Source organism: Chrysemys picta, chromosome 1 (genome assembly GCF_011386835.1).
Source record: "Chrysemys picta bellii isolate R12L10 chromosome 1, ASM1138683v2, whole genome shotgun sequence".
Lineage (NCBI taxonomy): Eukaryota > Metazoa > Chordata > Testudines > Emydidae > Chrysemys > Chrysemys picta.
This window is the reverse complement of record NC_088791.1, coordinates 226,232,165-226,253,455: the sequence shown is the minus strand read 5'-3', so window position 1 is coordinate 226,253,455 and position 21,291 is coordinate 226,232,165. Positions and strand designations below refer to the sequence as shown.

The 21,291-nt window shown below is 41.6% G+C and overlaps 1 protein-coding gene across 1 annotated transcript in view; it reads right to left on the bottom strand.

The window, feature by feature from the left end:
• PUDP (pseudouridine 5'-phosphatase) overlaps positions 1 to 21,291 on the bottom strand; it is a 148,713-nt gene that overhangs the window by 59,646 nt on the left and 67,776 nt on the right. Inside the window, exon 3 of the mRNA XM_005283333.5 lies at positions 180 to 409. Coding sequence (XP_005283390.1) covers positions 180 to 409 — 230 coding nt within the window. The remainder of the gene's footprint in view (positions 1 to 179; positions 410 to 21,291) is intronic.

Sequence of the window (21,291 nt, the reverse complement as noted above, 5' to 3'; positions counted from 1 at the left end):
ACAACATTAATTTCTGCAAACTTCTGTATTGTGCAGCGGTACAGAATTCCCCCATGAGTATTTTTAATTTGCTATTAAATCTCAATCTCAAAACTTGTCATATTAAACAACAAATTAAAAAAACTCAAAATGTATTCTGAATTGTTTATTGCTGACTTTTCAGCTAATTCCATCCCTACCTTTTCTGGAGGAGGAGGAGGATGAAATCTCTTTGCACAAACTAAAAACGCATCAGGCTGTGGTTTGCTGTTCTTCACATCTGGGTCATCTCCCAACACAATATGATGAAATAGACTAAAGAAGTCTTTGTGTTTGCTTGTTTTCATCTGAAATGTCACTCCGGCTGAGCTAGTGGCAATAGCTATAGGTACATTGTGTTGGTGTAGATGGCGGATCAGCTTTTCAACCCCTGAAAGGCAAATTAACATGTCTTAATATTCATGTCCTATTTACAGTACTTCAGGCTGTATCATAATGAAATCGTTTTACTGAATATAATAAGGATTCATTTGTCCTCAGTCATTCTTGAAAGGAATTTTTATTAAGGTTGTCTCCACTGCAACCAGAGGTGTAATTACAGCATATGTAGACATACCTGAGCTACCTTTGATCTAGCTAATTTGAATAACTATAGCAGCAAAGCCACAGCAGCATGGGCAGCACCACAGGCTGAGGAAGATTGCCAGGGACCCTGTGTACTTTCTTTTGCGACTAGCCCTTGCTGTCGTGGCTTCACTGCTATTGTTATTTGAGCTAGCCATGGTTTGTCTACACATGCTGAAGTCACACCTCACATGGCAGTGTAGGCAAACCCTAAGTGTGAAATATTTTTGCTCGACAGAAAAATCAAAGCGTGTTTACCAAGATAACAGCAGATAATTATTCTTGAATCAAATGCTGATTTTTTCCAAAGCTACTAGACTCAATTCCCCTTGTCTTAGCTACACGAGTAAGAAGGGAGGGGGGGTACTTCAGCCATCAATGAGCTGGATACAGTTCCTTCATTCTGCATAATTGATTAGCATGAATTAGAGAAGCCTGGAAGGCTGCTGTAAAATCCCTGAAGGACCTCACCTCAGTGGAAAATCAGGGCGGCAGAGCTCCAACATATCCTCTGTAGTGGGGATAAGCATGAACAAAAGGCCAGAGTATTGGTCTGATATCCTCAAAGAAGAATTACAAGGCAAGTACTTTTTAGTTTCTTCACTTTTATAGACTCAGGGAAAAGTAACATGACACAATGTGTTATTGTGACAATATTAAACTACAGTTCCATTTTAACTGATAGACCTATCGTGATTTACTCAACAACTAATAAAAGACAGAATGATGTGGTTTGCCCAAGACTTCCCAACCAACAAAGATGCAAAACAAAGCTACAGTGCTTAATAGATTAAAATTAAGTAATAAAAATAATATTTACATTTTCTAAATTGCTGCACAAAATTGATTGAGGAAAGTCCTACTTGTTCAAATAGCTAAATCCGAGACTAATTTAGGTTAAATGCAGATCAGAGAAAAGCTAGCAGATTTAATAAAATTAGATTAATAAAATGAACTTTTGAGGGGAATGTATTCAAAAATACACTCAACCAACAGACTTCACACGGGACCTTGGTGCTTTAGTTAGGACCTTCTATCAAGAAACGTTCAGAAAAACATGGAGCCAAATTTTCTAGCATAAATGGTTGCAATATCCTCAGTTTCAATGGAGATTTTTCCCATTCACTCCAGAAGAAAATTTGGCCCACAGAGTATTAAGAAATGTACTCCAAAATAATAAATGAAACACAGGGGAATTATTATATGCACTAATGAACAGAGGAGGAAAAAATGAGTTATCTATACACACTTTTCTGATAAGTCATGCATTCACTGTCACAAAATCTGGACAATTCAGCAAAACTCATTCAGCAATATTATGGGGTATTAACATTAAGAGTATGTATGTGAGTGTATATACAGTAAAATCTGTGTTATCTGTCCCTGTGCCAACTGGAAATCTCTATAAACAGGCATTTCTAATATTCATAGAAAGTCTGATTTATAGTCCGGTTGGCACAGGGCCGGCAGGCTTCCTACCTGGCTCTGCGTGGTTCCTTGAAAGCGGCGACATGTCCCTGCTGCTCCTAGGCGAAGGAATGGCCACAAGGGATTCGGAGTGGGGAGTGAGAAGGGGTGCAGGACGGGGTGTGGGTCATGGGCTCTTGGAGGGAGTTTGGGTGCGGGAGGGAGCTCGGGGCAGTGGGTTGGGGCGCGGGACAAGATTTGGGGTGGTGGATCCAAGGGGCGCTCACCTCGGGCGGCTCCCTGTCCCAGCTACTCCTAGGCAGACCTGTGGCAGGCGGCTCTGCGTGCTGCCCCTACCCCGAGCACTGTTCCCACAGCTCCCATTGGCTGCGGTTCTCATCCCCTCACCCAAACTCCTTTCCTCTTAGTTAACCGGCGTATTTCACTTACTGGCACCCCCCCCCCCCGATTTCTCCCAACATGCCAGATAAAAAAGCTTTTACTGTATGTATGTATATAAACAATACATGGCTAAACAATACATGTATAATGTTTATACACACATGTGGAAGTGATGTCCATATAATAACCTGCACATCAATAGAATGAATAGGGCATCATTCATTTCTGATAGCCTCACTTGCCCTCTCCCCACTAATCCAACTCTAACAGAATCTATTCTACATTTCAAAACTATTAGCAGCTTCAAATAGTCACTATTTTTAAAAAGAGAGAGAGACAGAGAGAAAGAAGAAAATAAAATAAGCCCATTAGAAGAAATCTCCATCTCCATTCTCCCCTCCCCACAGAAATCAAACAACTCCTAGAAGTCCAGGACGGATAAGATTCAATCCAAGGCCAATCACAGCTTTTCTGTATATAAAATTGCTATTTTCAATAATTTTTAGATTATGTCTCCTTTCAAAATTCTGTACAATTGAGCATGTGGTAAGCAAGGTGAAGGGATATGAAAAAATATTTCCAATTACACAAAGTACACTACTCTATTAAGGTTCTTATCAACACAGGATCTGAGTACTTTCTAGTAGTTTAATTAAGCACTGTGACTAACATCTGTCATGTGTTTGTTTTCCCATCCTCTCCCTAAGAGAGAATTCTTGAGCTGGCCCACTGTGAAAGTTCCATCTCCTGCACAGACAATCTTCGTCCAGATTTAGGTGGACCTAGTATATTATCTCCAATTAGATGAGCTTGATGTTGTCCTTTGAGTAGATTCTCTGAGCTTGGCCAGGAACAGAAAGTTCGACTCTGGACAGCAGTTGGCTGATGTATACAGGGTGTTTTTTTTCTGTGTCGGTCAGATTATTGTGTGCTGAAGGAGAAAGGGGTGATTCCTTCTCTGAATGAGGTGTTCACAACGTTGGACAGGAGTGGCACCACTTGCTCATGGCTTTCTTTCACAAGCCAGGAACGCCATGGTTCAGATTCTCCCGTCTTGAATCGAGACTCCTTTCAGATGTCAAACCTCCTGATGAGTGAATGTACTGAACTCCAGGAATGCAGAGAGGTTATTGATTGATGGGTGAAGACAAGGTGGTTTCGGGTTGTTTGGGAACCCTTCCCAAATGTGTAAAAAAAAAAATTCTGTATAATACATAGTATAAACAGTATACATGATTGTTTGGTATAAAACTTTTATTAGCATGTGTTTGGGATGGCTGCATTACTCATGACTGGCAAAGCCATGAGTGTGTTAAACAGATAATCTCAAAAGCGTGCCAATAAAGTGGTTATACCACATTAGCATATAGTCTGTATTTGTCAAATATTTCACAGAGGGGGAAATGAATGTTTTACTTTAAAACAAATGTATTGGTACAATTTTAAATTAATCTTCACCCATAACGGCAAATTATTTAATACCATGAATTCAACTACACCACATGCTCAGGATAAGGAAAATTATATTAAAACATTAGGTGAAAATGCCTAATATATGACGCATAACAATAAGATTTTTAAGGTCCAATATCTTGGAAGCTTCCACAGGTAGAAAAAAGTGCTGTGTATTCAACTGTTCAGCCAGAAACCTTTCCCTTTCTGGTCACTTCTCTCTCCCCCTCTGGCCCTCCCATGTCGTGTTATGTTTCTTTTGCTTCCCATGGAATTTTCTTCACTGCAGCACTTTACAAGGGGTGGAGGAAAAGTGAATTGAAGAGGTAAGTGGGGAGAATGGAAAACCTAAAAGCAAATACCTGGGAAAGATGGAAAGAGAGAGAAAAAAGAAAAGAGATGTGACACAGAGGGGAATGGAGAGAATCCCAAATTTATATTAAACTGACAATCCCATTCTAATCCCCCAAAATGCCTTCCCACCCACCTTTCTTTCCTCCCTATGACTGGAGGGATGTTCACAGGCCCTTTCATGTTGAATGGTCCCTTGAAAAATGTGTTAACTACTTTTGTTAAACAATCCGTTCTGCCTTGAATTTGGCTATGACACTCTGAGTACACTTCCCAGATCTGAAAAAGAGCTCTCTGTAAACTTGAAAGCTTGTCTATCTCACAAACAGAATATAATCCAGTAAAAGATAATACTTCACCCACCTTGTGTCTCTAACAATCCCATTTCTATTCCCTAACCTGAGGTGAGTGACAGACACAGAGAGATGCTGAGACGCAGAGGGAGGGAGTAAAAGATAAACTGAGTACGAGAAAGGAAGGGATGACAGACAGAGAAAATGGAAAAGTTAATCATAGGAAAGCTACTGAAAATTTGTAAAGGAGTGAGTTGCTGGGTGGTGATATTCATGTGATAAATTGCATTTATCCTAAAACTGACCACCTCATCTATACTTTGTCTACTAATTCTTCTTCACCAGGAATAACCAGGCCCCAAGCAGCTTTAAAACAGACTTTTTTTTTTTTGTTAAATAAACTTGCCAGCAGTAAATTTCCTTCACTTCTCCAAAAAACGTGGAATACCTTCTCCAAATGTATACTTACCTGAGGCCGATGTTGGTACACACATAGGCCAGAGACCCATTTAAGTTCCGATATCTTGTGACCTACCCAGGCTAGAAATGGGTCTTCATAGTGTTGGAAAGACATACACACAGCCTTTGTATTTTTCTAGCTTCATTTTGCAAATACTAATATCCTAAACTAATCTTTCAGTCACTGTTTCTTAAAATTACAAAATAGAAAGAAAAAAACCATGACACTTTTGGCATCAACTCCTATCATTCCCACCTTGGCTGACATTTTAGATAATGGATAATTACGGGGCTGAGGGCATGACAACTCAAGTTTGATTGTAGAGGAACAATGGAATCTTTTTCTCTATGCTGTATGCATACTCAATCAGGTAGACAATATTTGTTTATTTATTATTCCCCCATCATACAAACACTCACAACAATTTATGATGCAATATTAAGAAATCTGACATTTTGTTTATAGCATCTTGTTACAACATGCCATTTACAGCCATCTGAGAAATTTTTTGGCAGTCTATAAAAACAACAGTCCTGCCTGCAATACAGCCTCCCCAATCCCCTCCCAAGTAGCCACATGCCCAGCAATTTTCAGGAACCGGAATTCCTCTTACTGTTAGAAAAGTGGATATATTAGCAAACAGTCAATCAACTAATCCATCCATCTGGAAACTCAATTAATCTGTAGATGTGCCTCTCCACAGATTTTTTCTGTGTTCTCCAGAATCCAGCCAGTCAGTTAATAATTAAAGTTTCTAGCTTCATTGTTTTTGAAGACAGTCTTTACTATGCAAATGAATTCACCTTTCTCATTACATTTCTAGACAGAAATAAAAGCATGAACAGAAGTGTAAACTTCCTTCTTTAAAATCAATGAAGCATTAATGTAAAAACCTAGCTGTGTCCCTTTAAATGCCTACACTAACAAAAAAAAGTAGCACCCTTTCCTCTGAAAAATGTCATATTCTGTTATCTCAATGAAATGCAATTATAAATACATATTAACTTTTGTTTCTGAAAATGTATGTGAAGTCAGAGCCACCACTAATGTGAGAAAACAGATATTTAAACTGCTTCTTATGTTATAACCAGAAGTTTTACTTCAAATGTGATTTAATGTAAATAACCTGTAGCATTTTACAAGTAGAAGAGTTTTTCCTGTAAAGAAATATGTCCAATGACTTTGCAGTTTTTAGGTCTACCCCTATCCCATGTGTCCTACTTATCAAATGGCTAATTTTCCCCAATTTGTGATCTCTTCAAGTGGCTTATTTTCTTCAATCCCATGGCATCACAGTTTCAGCTCAGGAGTCACAGGGTATGTGTACTCAATTTTCCCTAGAGCCAGTTGGCTAAAGAAAAGCACTGTTGTGGAAAGGTTACCTCTTCAGGGTTCTTTCTCAAATTCCCCTAGGGCACATGTCATGGTATGATTCCTCCCCCTTTGCATTTTGATTTTACTAGTTCTAAGGGACTCTGATACTGCTACATCAGAGGTTCTCAAACTGTGGTCCAAACTGAGCTCCATTCAGGTTGTCTGCAGATAGTTCCCTCTAAGGTGCGCGCCTGGGCGGCTGCACACAAAAGAATGAAGGGCCACCCACCTAATTAGTGGAGCTGCGCAGGGGCGCGCGGCTCCACTAATTAGGTGCCTGGACCTTGGAGAAGGCGCACATGTAGGGTGAAGTTGTGGCCTTGTGGGGAATAGGGGGTAGGTGGGAGGGGGCAGTGGCGTGAGAAGAGGGGATGGGGGGGAATTTGGGACATGAAGTGCTGCAGTGGCCAGAGAAAGAGGTGACTTTCTCCAGCTCCAGGGCTGCAGTTGCCGGGGAGAGACGGCCCTCCTTCTCAGCCCCAGTTCAGGGGCGGCTGCGGTGGGGGAGAGAGGGAGAGACCCCCCCCACTCCTTCCCAGCCCAGCTCGGTGGCTGCCGCAGCAGAGGAGAGAGGGCACATCCATCACATTAGAAAGGTAAGACTACTGTTATTAAAAAAATGAGTTGTGCGCTTTTATTTGTAGAACAAAAAAAATGAATTATTATTAAGTTTTTTTTAATATAGCGCTTTTATCCAAAGCACTTTACAATAGTTAGCTAATGGTACAAACTACATTTGGAAAGATCATCAAGTGGTCCGGCAAGACCCTCAGCAATTTTCAAGTGGTCCGCGAAAAAAAAAGTTTGAGAGCCACTGTGCTAGATCATAGCTATCTATGTATAGCTACCCTATTTGTATTGGCTACTTAATTTGTTTTTTAATAACTCGTTAGCATACTAGACTCTACACCCAAGAATGCAGGTAGGTTCCAAAAATAAGACATTAGGAAAAAACAGCTATATTTAAAAAAAAAGTGTGCTGTGTATCTAAGTGCAGCTGCAAATTACTGTGTGCTCCTGACACTGTAACAGTGGAAAAAATTATGCTAACAGAAGTTTTCACCACTCTTATTTTTCCTTCAGAATGTTTTACAAAAGATCCAGACCAACAAAATCCATTTGTATATGAATCAGTTAACACTGGGTGATTATTTACAATGTATTACCATATTCAGGTAACACCGCAAGTATTACATTGATTCAGCCATAAAGTATTTTACTGGGAAGATATAATTTTTTCATATCTTTCTTGTATTATTATTTTATAGAAAAAGTTAAAACAAGTGCTAAATAGGAAATTAAATTATATTAAAATTATAAGAAGCCTCCCACCAAACTATGCATAATTGACATTATGTTCCCATTTACGCTGATCTTCAGACAAAACCTGGAAATTTCTTAATGCTAAACAAATTACAGTCATGCCAAAAACAAATACTACCCTACTACCACCAAATCACATGCTGAAAATTCATGTGAACTCATGATCTTTAACCTCTAATTTAGGAGCCCAGCATCTGCTCTCCTCCCGCTAAGGTTTTTCTATTTCCTCCATGTCCTAAGTGACACAGCCAGATGCTTGAAGCACTCCCAGGAGATGGTCTTTAAGTGCATCCAGGTCTGGTCATCCTTCAGAAATTGGCTCACATATTCATCCCAATGTAACAGCCAGTTAAACAAATATCGTTAGTAAAACCGGGTTTACTTACCTAAGAAGATAGTGAGAAAAATAAATGAAAGTTAAGCAGAACATCTTCCAACAGACCTTTTGTCCATCTTTAGCCAATCCACATTACACAAATGGGCTTCGGAATTCAGACCTAGGCTACTATATTATTTATTTACCACAGAGATGAGAAAGAAAGCAAAATGTCTGTAAGCAGGTATTACAATGGTATGTGTAATCAACAATTTCAAACTTTTCTACAGATGTAGCTGCACTAAACAAAACCTTATTAGATGGAGAGTAAGTGGTTATATGGGGCAAAGTTAAGGTCGCTTTTGGAACCTTGTATGATAATGATATTTTACTAATTTACATTTGTTTAAAAGAGCATGAACTACTACTATATTTGAATATTTATCTAGCTTTCCATTACTAATCATTTTCACATTTTAAACCATTTACTTTATTTTACAAATAAAACTAACATTCCTTGGTATACATACACAGTAGCAATCTTACTTTAAATATTTTGTCTGTTCAGTTTTCTATATATTAATATTCTAAAATACAAGCAAATAATCAAGCAGTGTAGGTGGAATTTTGGGATGCTTATTATGCTTTCTACATCTCTTCCTCTTATGGAATCTCCTGCCTTGATTATTTAGCCAGGGATTTACATTTAATCCTCTTTAGACACAATTTTGAAGCGACAATATTTAATAATTCCAATTTGCATCAGAAGACCAGGGATCAGATCATCATAAGTTAACAGTCAGCAGGCTAAATGAAGGGAATACATAAAGACCATTCAATGCAATCCAGTTGTGCTCCTTCAAATTAATGTCCTCTATTAATCAACCATGGTGGTAGATAGAGTACCATGTATTTTACTGTGTGGTATGGCTTGGTACACAAACCATAATAGCATGATGCAGTATATCACAAAAGAGGAAACTTTATCTGAAGGACATGTCCCAATTTACTGTAATTTTGTATCTATGAATGTACCATGTTTTCCAAATAACTGGAAAGTTCTATTGTTAATTTTTCTTGCTTCCTTTTTCTCCACCCCTTTCTTTTAAAATAGAAAATAAATATTGTGTGTAATGGTTGTGCATTTTTGACCATTGGGTAGAAGATGAAGAGCAAAATCAATAAATAAAAAAAATAAAATTGTAAACTGATCTTAGTTAAGTAAGCCGAGATGGACAAGGCTCAACTTCAGATGTCAGCATCTTTAAATCCTGATTAATCACAGATGTCAATGAAATTAACAACTCTGAAATAAACAACCAACAAAAAAGACCAAATTGACAGGATTCAGGTATTGGGAAAACAGAGACTTCCTACAAAAATAGCTCAGCATTTTCATTTTGAAAGTTTAGGAAAAATATAAGATAAAATACAAAAAAGCACAAATTAAAGCAGTCTTTTCCCCATTATTTCCCTGATGCTTCTCTTCAGTCTCACTGGATTCAGCTGCAACCTTGGTGACAATAATTAGTTCAATCAGTTGACAACCTAGGGATAGTTTGTACTGAACAAGATACTGCTACTGTGTCCGCTTTTACTTTTTACTTTCATTGATCATTGACAACATACACTGAAGAAGTTCCAGAAAAAAAAAAGAAAGCTATTATGGCTTGGCTAGAGACAGCATGTCCCACCCTGATTGTTCTAGGGATCCTATGCTATTATTTTGTATGGGGCCTTTTATATGTAGTCAGTTGTCATGCTTTAAAGCCATGTGATGTCATCTACTCATTCTGATGTAAAAACTAAGTCCAAAATTCCTGGCTCCATTTAAATCAATGGCAAACTCCCATTGCTTATCCAAAATTGACAAGGTGGAAAGTAATTTATTTCATATTTTCTTTTGTCACTGTTATCTTTGCCAACTGGACACAGATATGTGTCAGAATGTGACACTAAAGACAGTACCAAAATTGCCAGAGAGAATAAAAAAGATAATTTCCACTTTTACACCTCTACCCCAGTATAATGTGACCCGATATAACACAAATTTGGATATAACGCGGTAAAGCAGTGCTCCGGAGGGGGGGGGAGGGGAGGAGGGGGGGCGGGCGCAGGGCTGTGCACTCAGGCAGATCAAAACAAGTTCGATATAACACAGTTTCACCTATAAAGCGGTAAGATTTTTTGGCTCCCGAGGAAAGCGTTAATTCGGGGTAGAGGTGTATTTTAATGTAAATGGAACAAGTATTTGTAGGAATAAGTGCTAAATACAAAGGACCTGCTTAGGAAACAGATATTCTTATCTTCTGGTGTTTTTCAGAGGTTTCTTCTTGGGCCTACTCATCCAATTCTCTAATCTTTTCTAAATGTAAATCAATCAGATATTTTCTGAGCAACAATCTACTAAGATTCCTACAAGAATAATATGAACTTTCCTGAAGTAAAATTCCTTAAAAATTAATGCAAATTCCAGGGACCCTTTTGAAGCTTAAGTTGAGAAAAATTAGGGAAAACGAAGAAGGTACCATTCCCCATATTAACCTTCAAAACTGAGGACAACTCCTTTTTAGGTCAGAAGACCCAAATTAAACAAACAGTTGTATTCTTTGGATAGCAAATCACTGTATGAATATCACAACACGTGATGACTTTGCACCACCTGTTCACTCCTTCGGTGGGGGCCAACAGGGCATTGAAATATGCAATAATATTGAGCTTTGAGCATTTTGCGATTCCGAAGAAACCCCGTACTGTAGGTCTGCTGTTGGGTCTCCAGAAGAAAAACTGGAAACTGGTTGAAGTCAGTGTTGCAACTGTGATATTTGGGAGCTAACATTTTCTGGAACCAGGAAGGACAATTAGAAGAGAAAAAAAAAATCTCTCAAGGTGGGTTCAGTTTTGGGCCTGTCATTCTTGACAAGTAACCCTTTAGGGCATCCAGCTGACAATCATCTAGGACAGTGAAACAATTCTGAAATAGTTTCAGGCAATCTGGAACATCTGGTCACACTTACAAGTTCATTAACTTTCCTGTACACTTCTAAACAAGTTTTGTTATAGATAGAAAAATTACAATGATAGAGAGACTCAAATTATAATATGGTCTTTCAATTTGTTTTTTTACTTTGTGCCAGAACAACAAATACTATAGCATCTATCCCACTTAACCCCCCCCCCCACTATGAGTTAAAACAATGATTTCAAAATATTACTGCTCTTCAATTAAAATATAAGCACCAACTGTAGTCAATTAAATCAAACCATTCACTAGGGAATTTTCACAGATTAAGCCACAAATATTTTCAGATTCAGGTGAAAGGTGAAACTGAGCAACTACAGGAAGCCTCAGGCTATATGCATGAAAATTGTCAAAGCCTTCACATTACCTTAAACTTGTCTGAATGTTTTATTTTCTCTCCTTGATTTGTTCTTTTTTTTTTAAATCAAACAAAAAAGCAAACCCTTCTTTAAAACAAACAAAAATAGGTAATTTTAAATTGATTTTATATATACTTTGAGATGTTTATGGAATGAGATGTTTATGGATGTAATTTAGTAAAGAATATTCTATTTTACACCTTACCTATTACATCTTTGCTTCTCCTTCCCCCTGCAATCCCTTCTGATTTTTAAAGCGATCAGAATAGTTATATAACAATCACATGACAAAACAAGACAATCCTCACATGTGCTATTTTTCTCATATTGATGCAATTGGGAAATATGTTATGATAGCCTGGTATTTACAACTAATAACAGTAGCTATCACTAGAGTTAAGGTAGCTTCAGTTTCCATTATAACTCAGTGTTTATACATGCTAAGTTTCCAAAATATTCAACTTTTGGACTCATATATGGTTTTTGCTAAATATATATATTTATATAATTTGCTTAAACTAATTCCTTTCAGTCATTTATACACACACATACACACACACACACACACACACAGGCAAACACACGGGAAAGACAAAATAGAGACTCTATATAAAAATCACACTTGCTTAAAGAGGGTTACACCAAAAATGGCCAAAGTTTAAAAGGTGACCTGTTGCATAAGTTTAGTTCTTAATAGAGAGTCTGTACTTTGCTAGGCTTGAAAAAAAAAGTGCTACATGAAATTATAAATTGAAAAAAAAAATCACTTCTGAGCATGTTAATCATGTATCAGTATTAATCAATGTTCACTGCATAGCCTTGCAGAAATTGTCTCCAATCAAAATATCTATCAGAGCAAAGATGGAAACTCACTTCCTTTCCCGTCACCCCTCACATCAGTAAGATGTGAATTTCAGAGCCTAATGTGGACCTTTACGCATTAATAATTTTGGTCACAAGAACTGTTTTCTTAAAAAGGCCTAGGTAACTAAATGCAACATCCTACCTTTGATTTGACAGGAACATTTTTTGTTTCAATTGTTTTGAATCTAAACATTTTAGGGAAAATGTGGAACAAAATTAAAACTTTTAATTTCATTCCAAATTTGTCATGGAAAAGAATTCCATTTTTTTTATCGACCCTAAATTTTGTTTGTTTTCTCATGACATATCATACTACTGTACATGTTCTGTTTATAGCTCTTTGATTCTTATTGTGATATTTTGTTCATCTGTGCTAGCTCTTCTTCTCCCCGCCCTCATTTTATTTCCCTTTTCTATCATCCTTTACAATTATCTTGCCTTCCTCCCACCCATGCTGCGTGCATCTTTCCCTCCCTGTATACTTACAACACCCTTTCCTTGTACTGCTTCTCACCCCTCTTACTGTCTTCACTGCTCCTGCCCCTCTAACATTCTTTCTAACTAGGTTTTCATGCCACATCCATCACCACAGTAATCTAAATGTTGCTCCTATGCTATGGCCTGGTCTACACTACGAGTTTAGGTCGAATTTAGCACCGTTAAATTGAATTAACCCTGAACCCATCCACACAACGAAGCCATTTACTTCGACATAAAGGGCTCTGAAAATCGATTTCTGTACTCCTCCCCGACAAGGGGAGTAGAGCCGAAATCGACATTGACATTTCGAATTAGGGTTAGTGTGGCCGCAATTCGACTGTATTGACCTCCGGGAGCTATCCCACAGTGCACCATTGTGACCGCTCTGGATAGCAAATGAACTCGGATGCACTGGCCAGATAGACAGGAAAAGCCCCGGGAATATTTGAATTTCATTTCCTGTTTGCCCAGCGTGGAGAGCACAGGTGACCATGCAGAGTTCATCAGCACAGGTAACCATGCAGTTCAAGAATCGAAAAAGAGCACCAGCATGGACCGTACAGGAGATACTGGATCCGATTGCTATATGGGGAGAGAATTCTGTGCTAGCAGAACTACGTTCCAAAAGACGAAATTCGAAAACATTTGAAAAAATCTCCAAGGGCATAATGGAGAGAGGCCACAATAGGGACTCATATCAGTGCCGCGTGAAAGTTAAGGAGCTCAGACAAGCCTACCAGAAAACCAAAGAAGCAAACGGAAGATCTGGGGCAGAGTCGCAGACATGCTGCTTCTACGCTGAGCTGCATGCAATTCTAGGGGAGGCCGCCACCACTACCCCACCTCTAACCGTGGATTCAGAGGAGGGGGTAATCTCAGCCATGCCTGAGGATTCTGCGGACGGGGAAGATGAGGAGGAGGGGGAGGAGGACGAGCTTGCGGAGAGCACACAGCACTCCGTTCTCCCCAACAGCCAGGATCTTTTTCTCAGCCTGACTGAAGTACCCTCCCAACCCTCCCAAGGCGGTATGTCAGACCATGAAGCCGTGGAAGGGACCTCTGGTGACTGTACCTTCGTAAATATAAAACATGGTTTAAAAGCAAGCTTTTTTTAATGATTTATTTGCCCTGCGGACTTGGGATGCATTTGCGGCCAGTACAGCTACTGGAAAAGTCTGTTAACGTGTCTGGGGATGGAACGGAAATCCTCTCCTGGAGGTACTCCAAAAAGCCTTTGCAGAAGGTTTCTGAGCAGTGCAGCCTTATTCCATCCTCCATGGTAGGACACTTGACCACGCCATGCTAGTAGCAAGTAATCTTGTATCACTGCATGACAAAGCCTGGCAGCGTATGGTCCCGGTGTTTGCTGGCATTCAAGCAACATCCATTCTTTATCTTGCTGTGTTATCCTCAGGAGAGTGATATCATTCATGGTAACCTGGTTGAAATACTGGAATTTAATTAAGGGGACAGAGGTGGCAGTTCCTACTGGGCTGTTTGCCTGTGGCTGAAAAGAAATCCTTCCCTACAGTTAGCCAAGTGTGTGTGTGTGTGTGTGTGTGTGGGGGGGGGATTGTTCTGTAAAATGTATCTTTTTAAATACTTCTCTCCCTTTTTTCCCTCCCTGCACCTGCAAATTTTTCAAGCCTCCCATCTCAGATAAGGCGGCGAAAAAAACGTACACGAGACAAAATGTTCTCAGAAATCATGCAATCAACCCGTGATGAATGAGCTCATCTGAATGAGTGGAAGGGCACGGTATCCCAGTACAGGAAAGCTGCCAGTGAACATGAGGCCATGAGGGATGAATGTGAGGAGAGGAGGGACGCTCGAGATGAGACATGGCAGGATGCAACACTGGGGCTGCTGCGTAAGCAAATGGACATGGTCCGGCATCTGGTAGAGCTTCAGGAACGGCAGCAGGATCACAGAGTGCCGCTGCAGCCCCTGTATAACCGCCCTCCCCCCTCACCATGTTCCATAGCCTCTTCACCCAGACATGTAAGAACGCGGGGGGTGGGGGGAGGCTCCGTGCACCCTCCCACTCCACCCCAGTGGACAGCCCAAGCAAAAGGCTGTCATTATTTTGAACTTTTGAAGTGGCCTTTTCCTTCCCTCCTATCCTCCTCCCAAATGAGTCAATCAAGGGTTTTCATCAAGGAAAAACAAATAGAAATTTGTAGCCTGGCCAGTCATGAAACTGGTTTTCAAAGCTTCTCTGATGCGCAGCGCTTCCTGGTGTGCTCTTCTGATCACCCTGGTGTCTGGCTGCGCGTAATCAGTGGCCAGGGGATTTGCCTCAGCCTCCCACCCTGCCATAAATGTCTCCCCCTTACTCTCACAGAGATTGTGGAGCACACAGCAAGCAGCAATAAGAATGGGAATATTAGTTTGGCTGAGGTCTGAGCGAGTCAGTAAAATGCGCCAGCGACCCTTTAAATGTCCAAATGCACATTCTACCACCATCCTGCACTTGCTCAGCCTGTAGTTGAACAGCTCCTGACTACTGTCCAGACTGCCTGTGTATGGCTTCATGAGCCATGGCATTAAGGGGTAGGCTGGGTCCCCAAGGATAACTATAGGCATTTCAACATCCCCAACAGTTATTTTCTGGTCTGGGAAGTAAATCCCTTGCTGCAGCCGTTTAAACAGATTAGTGTTCCTGAAGATGCAAGCATCATGAACCCTTCCCGGCCATCCCACTTTGATGTTGGTGAAAGATCCCTTGTGATCCACCAGTGCTTGCAGCAACATTGAAAAGTACCCCTTGCGCTTTATGTACTGGCTGCCCTGGTGCTCCGTGCCAAGATAGGGATATGGGTTCCATCTATCGCCCCACCACAGTTAGGGAATCCCATTGCAGCAAAGCCATCCACTATGACCTGCACGTTTCCCAGAGTCACTACCTTTGGTAACAGCAGCTCAGTGATTGCTTTGGCTACTTGCATCACAGCAGCCCCCACAGTAGATTTGCCCACTCCAAATTGATTCCCGACTGACCGGTAGCTTTCTGGCGTTGCAAGCTTCCACAGGGCTATCACCACTCACTTCTCAAGTGTGAGGGCTGCTCTCATCTTGGTATTCTGGCACTTCAGGGCAGGGGAAAGCAAGTCACAAAGTTCCATGAAAGTGCCCTTACGCATGCGAAAGTTTCACAGTCACTGGGAATTGTCCCACACCTGCAACACTATGCAGTCCCACCAGTCTGTGCTTGTTTCCCGGGCCTAGAATCGGCGTTCCATGGTTATAACCTGCCCCATTAACAGCATGATCTCAAAGCACCAGGGTCCGCGGTTTGAGAGAATTTTGTGTCCATGTCCATGTCCTCATCACTCTCGTCGCTGCGCTGCAGTCGCAGCCTCCTCCTCGCCTGGTTTTGCAGGTTCTGGTTCAGTATAAACTGCACGATAATGCACGAGGTGTTTACAATGTTCATGACTGCTGTCTTGAGCTGAGCGGGCTCCATGCTTGCTGTGATATGGCATCTGCACAGTTCACCCAGGAAAAAAGGTGCGAAATGGTTGTCTGCCATTACTTTCACGGAGGGAGGGGTGAGGCTGTACCTAGAACCACCAGCGACAATGTTTTTTGCCCCATCAGGCATTGGGATCTCAACCCAGAATTCCAATGGGCGGGGAAGACTGTGGGAACTATGTGATAGCTATGGAATAGCTATCCACAGTGCAACGCCCGGAAGTCAACACTAGCCTCGGTACATGGACGCACACCATCAAATTAATGTGCTTAGTGTGGCCGCGTGCACTCGACTTTATACAATCGGTTGCCAAAAATCTAATTCTGTAAATTTGGAATAATCCCGTAGTGTAGACATACCCAGCGTGAGGTGGACTAGGCTCCTGATTCCTGAAGTACCAAAACTGAGTCTCTTCAGAGATTGTAACTCTAGTCTATTTTATGCTGATGTTAGGACACCCAAAACAAAACAAGCAGCCTATGAACACAGTGGATGTACTGGAAGGAAGCAGAGATTGCGGAGAAAAAATAACACAGACCATAAATACACACTGTACTGTTTAGGGTACTTAACCAAGTGTGTGTTACCCATATCTTACATGAGTCATATCCAATTGTGCATGAATGGGAAACTTGAAGATAAATGTAGCCTCTTTGTGCAAAGGCTATCTATCTCTATTTCCAAATCATTTGTAACTCCTACATTGAATCTGATGTCAGACCAAACTAAAGCTCTTCAAGATTTCATCACCCTTTTTAATCAAAGAAAAACTAACATTACCATTCAGACCTCTGGCAACTTGACTGGATTTCTAGTTGATTTGATCATAATCCTTTAAGACTATGAAAGTAATTATTCAATAGAAACCTTTGTAGCTTTTGAGCACAAAAATGTGCCCAAGGAAAATAAAATACTCATTCCACACAAGGAGGGTGGAGCAGACTGTGCCAAAACTCAAATGGTTTTAAAAAATGTTTTTGGTGTAACTTGATGCTTTACAGACCTGGGAATCACAAATCATTATCTGCACGTGGCCTTGATCCTCAAGTGAAACTGGTATTGTTACTGTGATGACGGGAAAGTAATAAGGGTGGAGCCATCCACCATTTGCTGTAATTGCTATAGATCTAGTGTTCAGTAAACCTTAGAAATATCTCTTGTGTTCAACTGTTTCATTGTCATTATGAAACATTCTTTAAGAATATTATCAGCAATGCTACATTACTAGATATGAGTCAACAATGTTATACTGTTGGGAAAAAAAAAGTGAGCATCGTTCTGGGATGTATTAGCAGGAGTGTTGTAACAGAGGTTACTTATCTGCAACTGGAGGTTCTTTGAGATGTGTGGTCCCTATCTGCATTTCTCATTTGGGATGCATATGCACACTATGTGCTTGGATCCAGAATATTTTGTAAGAAGAGTCCATTGGCCCGCATGTGCGCTGTAGCTCTCCTCACGCTCTGAACGGAGGCCACAAAAGGTGGTGTGGGTTCATACCTCTCCAATTTCCCATTCTTACTACAGTTCAAATAATCTGCAGCAGAGGGGATGGAGAGAGGGTAGTGAAATACACATAGGGACCACACATCTCAAAGAACTCCCAGTTATAGGTAAGTAACCTCAATTTCTTTTTCAAGTGATGGCCTCTAGGTGTATTCCCAGTGTGGAAGATTAACAAACAGTAGTCAGACAGGCGGCTGTCAGGACACAGAAATGATAGACACTGTCATACTGCTGCCCCTACAGATGTATCCACAGCTGATGACTGGAACAGAGCATAATGTCTCATGAAGGTATGCAAAGAGATCAAAGTAGCTACCCCCCCATATCTCTGGCAGGGGCGCGTCTCTCAGAGAGGCAGCTGAAGTAACCTAGTGGAATAAGCCCACATCCCCTCTGGAATGGGAGTATAAATAGTTGGTAACAAAGGGTAATACAACCCGAGATCCATTTTGAAAGTGTCTGTGTCAATATAGTTTGACCCCTCTATCGCTCTGCTATGTAAACAAGTAGTTTAGGTGTCTTTCTAACATCCTTTGTTCTTTGCAGATAAAAGGCCAAAGCCCTTCCGTCTATCTTCATAAGAGGCATGTGGTTGTGGAAAAACCACTAGTAGGTGACTTATCTGAGTTAACATGAAACTCTAAAACTACTTTAGGAATTAATCTAGGGTGGGGTGTAATGAAACTTTTTTTTTTAATATATAGACGGTAGTATACAGTGGGTCTGCCATGAGCATTCCCAGCTTCCTTACTCTTCTGGCTGACATTATGGCTACTAGAAAGGCCAACTTCATGGAAAGAAGGCCATAGAGCACATAGCTAGAGACTCAAAGGGGGGTTTAGTGAGTGACAATAAAACAAAACTGAGGTCCCACTGAGGTGCAAACTTCACCAATGGTAAAAAGGATCAGACAATCCCATTTAGAAATCTAGTTGTGACGTGATGAGTGAATATGGTATGGCTACAGGTTTCAGAGTGGTAGCCGTTTTAGTCTATATCAGCAATTATATTTTTATGGTATGACTATTCATCAGAGGATGGAAAATTGCTGATTGCTGCTGGATGTACTCACAGATAACTGAGAGTAAGACTTAAGCATAAGTTGATACTCTAAGATAGCAGGGATCCCAACTGATTTTGGAGGCAAATTGATTTCAGGAGAAATGCCTCCATTTTGCTGTGTAACAGCTTCTCACGGAGTTTTTTCTGCTTTAATTCAGGATGGACTACCCCATAGCTGTTCTAGAAGGTCGGGCAACATGGGGATGTTCATGGGTGGATGAACTGAGCGCTTCAGCAGATCCATAAAGAACTGCCTCAGCCAGTTGGGTACAATCAGGATGACTCAAGCTCTGTCTTGGCAGATCTTCCATAGAACCTGTAGTATCAATGGGATGGGAGGGAAAGCATACCGCTGTCGACTCCTCTGACACACCAACAGGGCATCTCCCATCAATCTCTTGCTCATAGCTGCTTTGGAGATTTACCAAGGAAGATTCCTGTTCTCCTGCAAGGTAAAAAGCCAGCATTCCACACTGGGTGACAATATTGTTGAAAACTGAATTGTGGATCTCACATTAATGATTTGCAGAAAAATGTCTGCTCAGGCAGTTCGCTAGGGCAGTGGTTTTCAAACTTTTTTCTGGAGACCCAGTTGAAGAAAATTGTTGATGCCCGTGACCCAACGGAGCTGGGGATGAGGGGTTTGGGGTGTGTGAGGGGCCTCTGGGCTGGAACAGGGGGAGAGAGTCGGGACTCTGGGCTGGGGGTGCAGACTCTGGGCTGGGGCAGGGGATTGGGGAGCAGGGTTGAGGTATGGGCTTACCTCGGTCAGCGGCGCAGTAGGGGTGCTAAGGCAGGTTTCCTTCCTGTCCTGGCACTGTGGACTGTGCTGTGCCCCAGCTCCTAGGTGGAGGTGCACAAGCAGCTCCGCACCTGCAGGCACTGCCGCCCCCCCACCCCCCAGCTCCCAGCTAGTAGGAGTGCAGAGCCAGTGCTCAGGGAGAGGCAGTGCGTGGAGTCCGGTGGCCCCCCCCGCTTCGGAGCAGGACCTGCTGCTGGCCGCTTCAGGGGCGCAGCGTGGTGTCAGAACAGGTAGAGACTAGCCTGCCTTAGCCAGGCAGCACCACCAATGGGACTTTTAATTGCCTGGTTGGCGGTGCTGACCAGAGCCACTGTGACCCAGTGCCTTACATTCCACGACCCACAGTTTGAAAACCACTGCATTAGGGAGTTTAGCACTCCTGGTAAATATAATGCTGATAGAGTTACATAATGGCTGATGCACCAATTCCAGAAGGTGACAATGTGGTGGGGAACGCTGCAGAGGCTGGATTCCTAGATCCATAAACCCCATGTTGGGGACATGGATCAGCCCGGGCTTGGGAAGCTAATGATACAACCGTGTACTAAATTCGGTGATGAATCCTGGTCAGGTGCCACCTGAGGCACGTTGCACATATGCTAAGAAGAAGAACCCACTGTCCCTTGCCTCGTGGCTTCTGAGGACGTTGGTGGTAAAACAGCTGAGGAGGCGGTCTTGCCTTATATCCATCTATAGTGTTTTCTCATAGGGGCAGGGGTACAAATGCCCAGCGAGCAAAGTGTTGTCCTCAAGTTTTTAAGGGGGTGAAGAGACTCATGGAATAGGTTGATAATATCGAAAGGCAGATCTTGGATGGTATCTGCACCTCTCTAGGAAAACCGAAGGATTCCAACCCAAAGTGTCTCCTCGTAGCAGTGATTGTAGCCATTCCCCTAGAGGCACTATCTGCCACATCCACCACAGCTTGGAGTGAAGTTTTGACCACTAATCTGCTCTCATCCACTAAGGCCTTGAAGTGGGTCCTATCCTCCTCAGGGAGCTTGTCCTTAAATTGAAAAAATCTTGTTAGAATTAGTAAAATAATATTTGGCCAAGAGGATCTGAATAATGTGAGATCCTGAACTGGAGGGAGGCGGAAGAGAAAACCTTTCTCCCCAGAAGGTCAAGTTGCTTGTGTCTATTATCAGAGGGAGTAGTCTTTGGTTGCTGCTTGGACCATGCTGTAGCCACCCGCACCACTAAAGAGTTAGGCAGTAGTTGAGAGAACAAAAACGTATTCCCTCTCCCCCACCCCGTGCCAAATGCGAAAAAGTAGTGTATCTCGGGCCTCTTATGGTGGGAGCACAAGAAGCAGGAGTATGCCAAACTGTCCTTACCAGATCCATGATAGCCTCATTAATGGAGAGGGTCACTTGATTGGGAGACTGGGACCAGAAAGCTGCAGAATGTCTACTAAATTGTGCTGAGGTTCTTGATCTTTCTCAAGTTGAATCACTCTGTGCATGAGCTCTTGATATTTTTAAAGTCACCCGACAGAGACGGAGAAGACGGAATAATCGCCTTGTCCCCTGAAGATCACTCCCAGAATAGCTCACCTTCCCCTTCTGAATATTTCAGTGGGAATGGTTGTGGGTATCCACAGAATGGCAAACAGGTCTTCTGTACCAATCCTGGGTGTCTAGGGTAGGGTTCCCACGGTCCCCAATATTGCCAACTGGCTGAGGAGGACCACCTGTCTCTTGGCCAATCATATCTGGTTAGAGACTGGAATCCCTAATC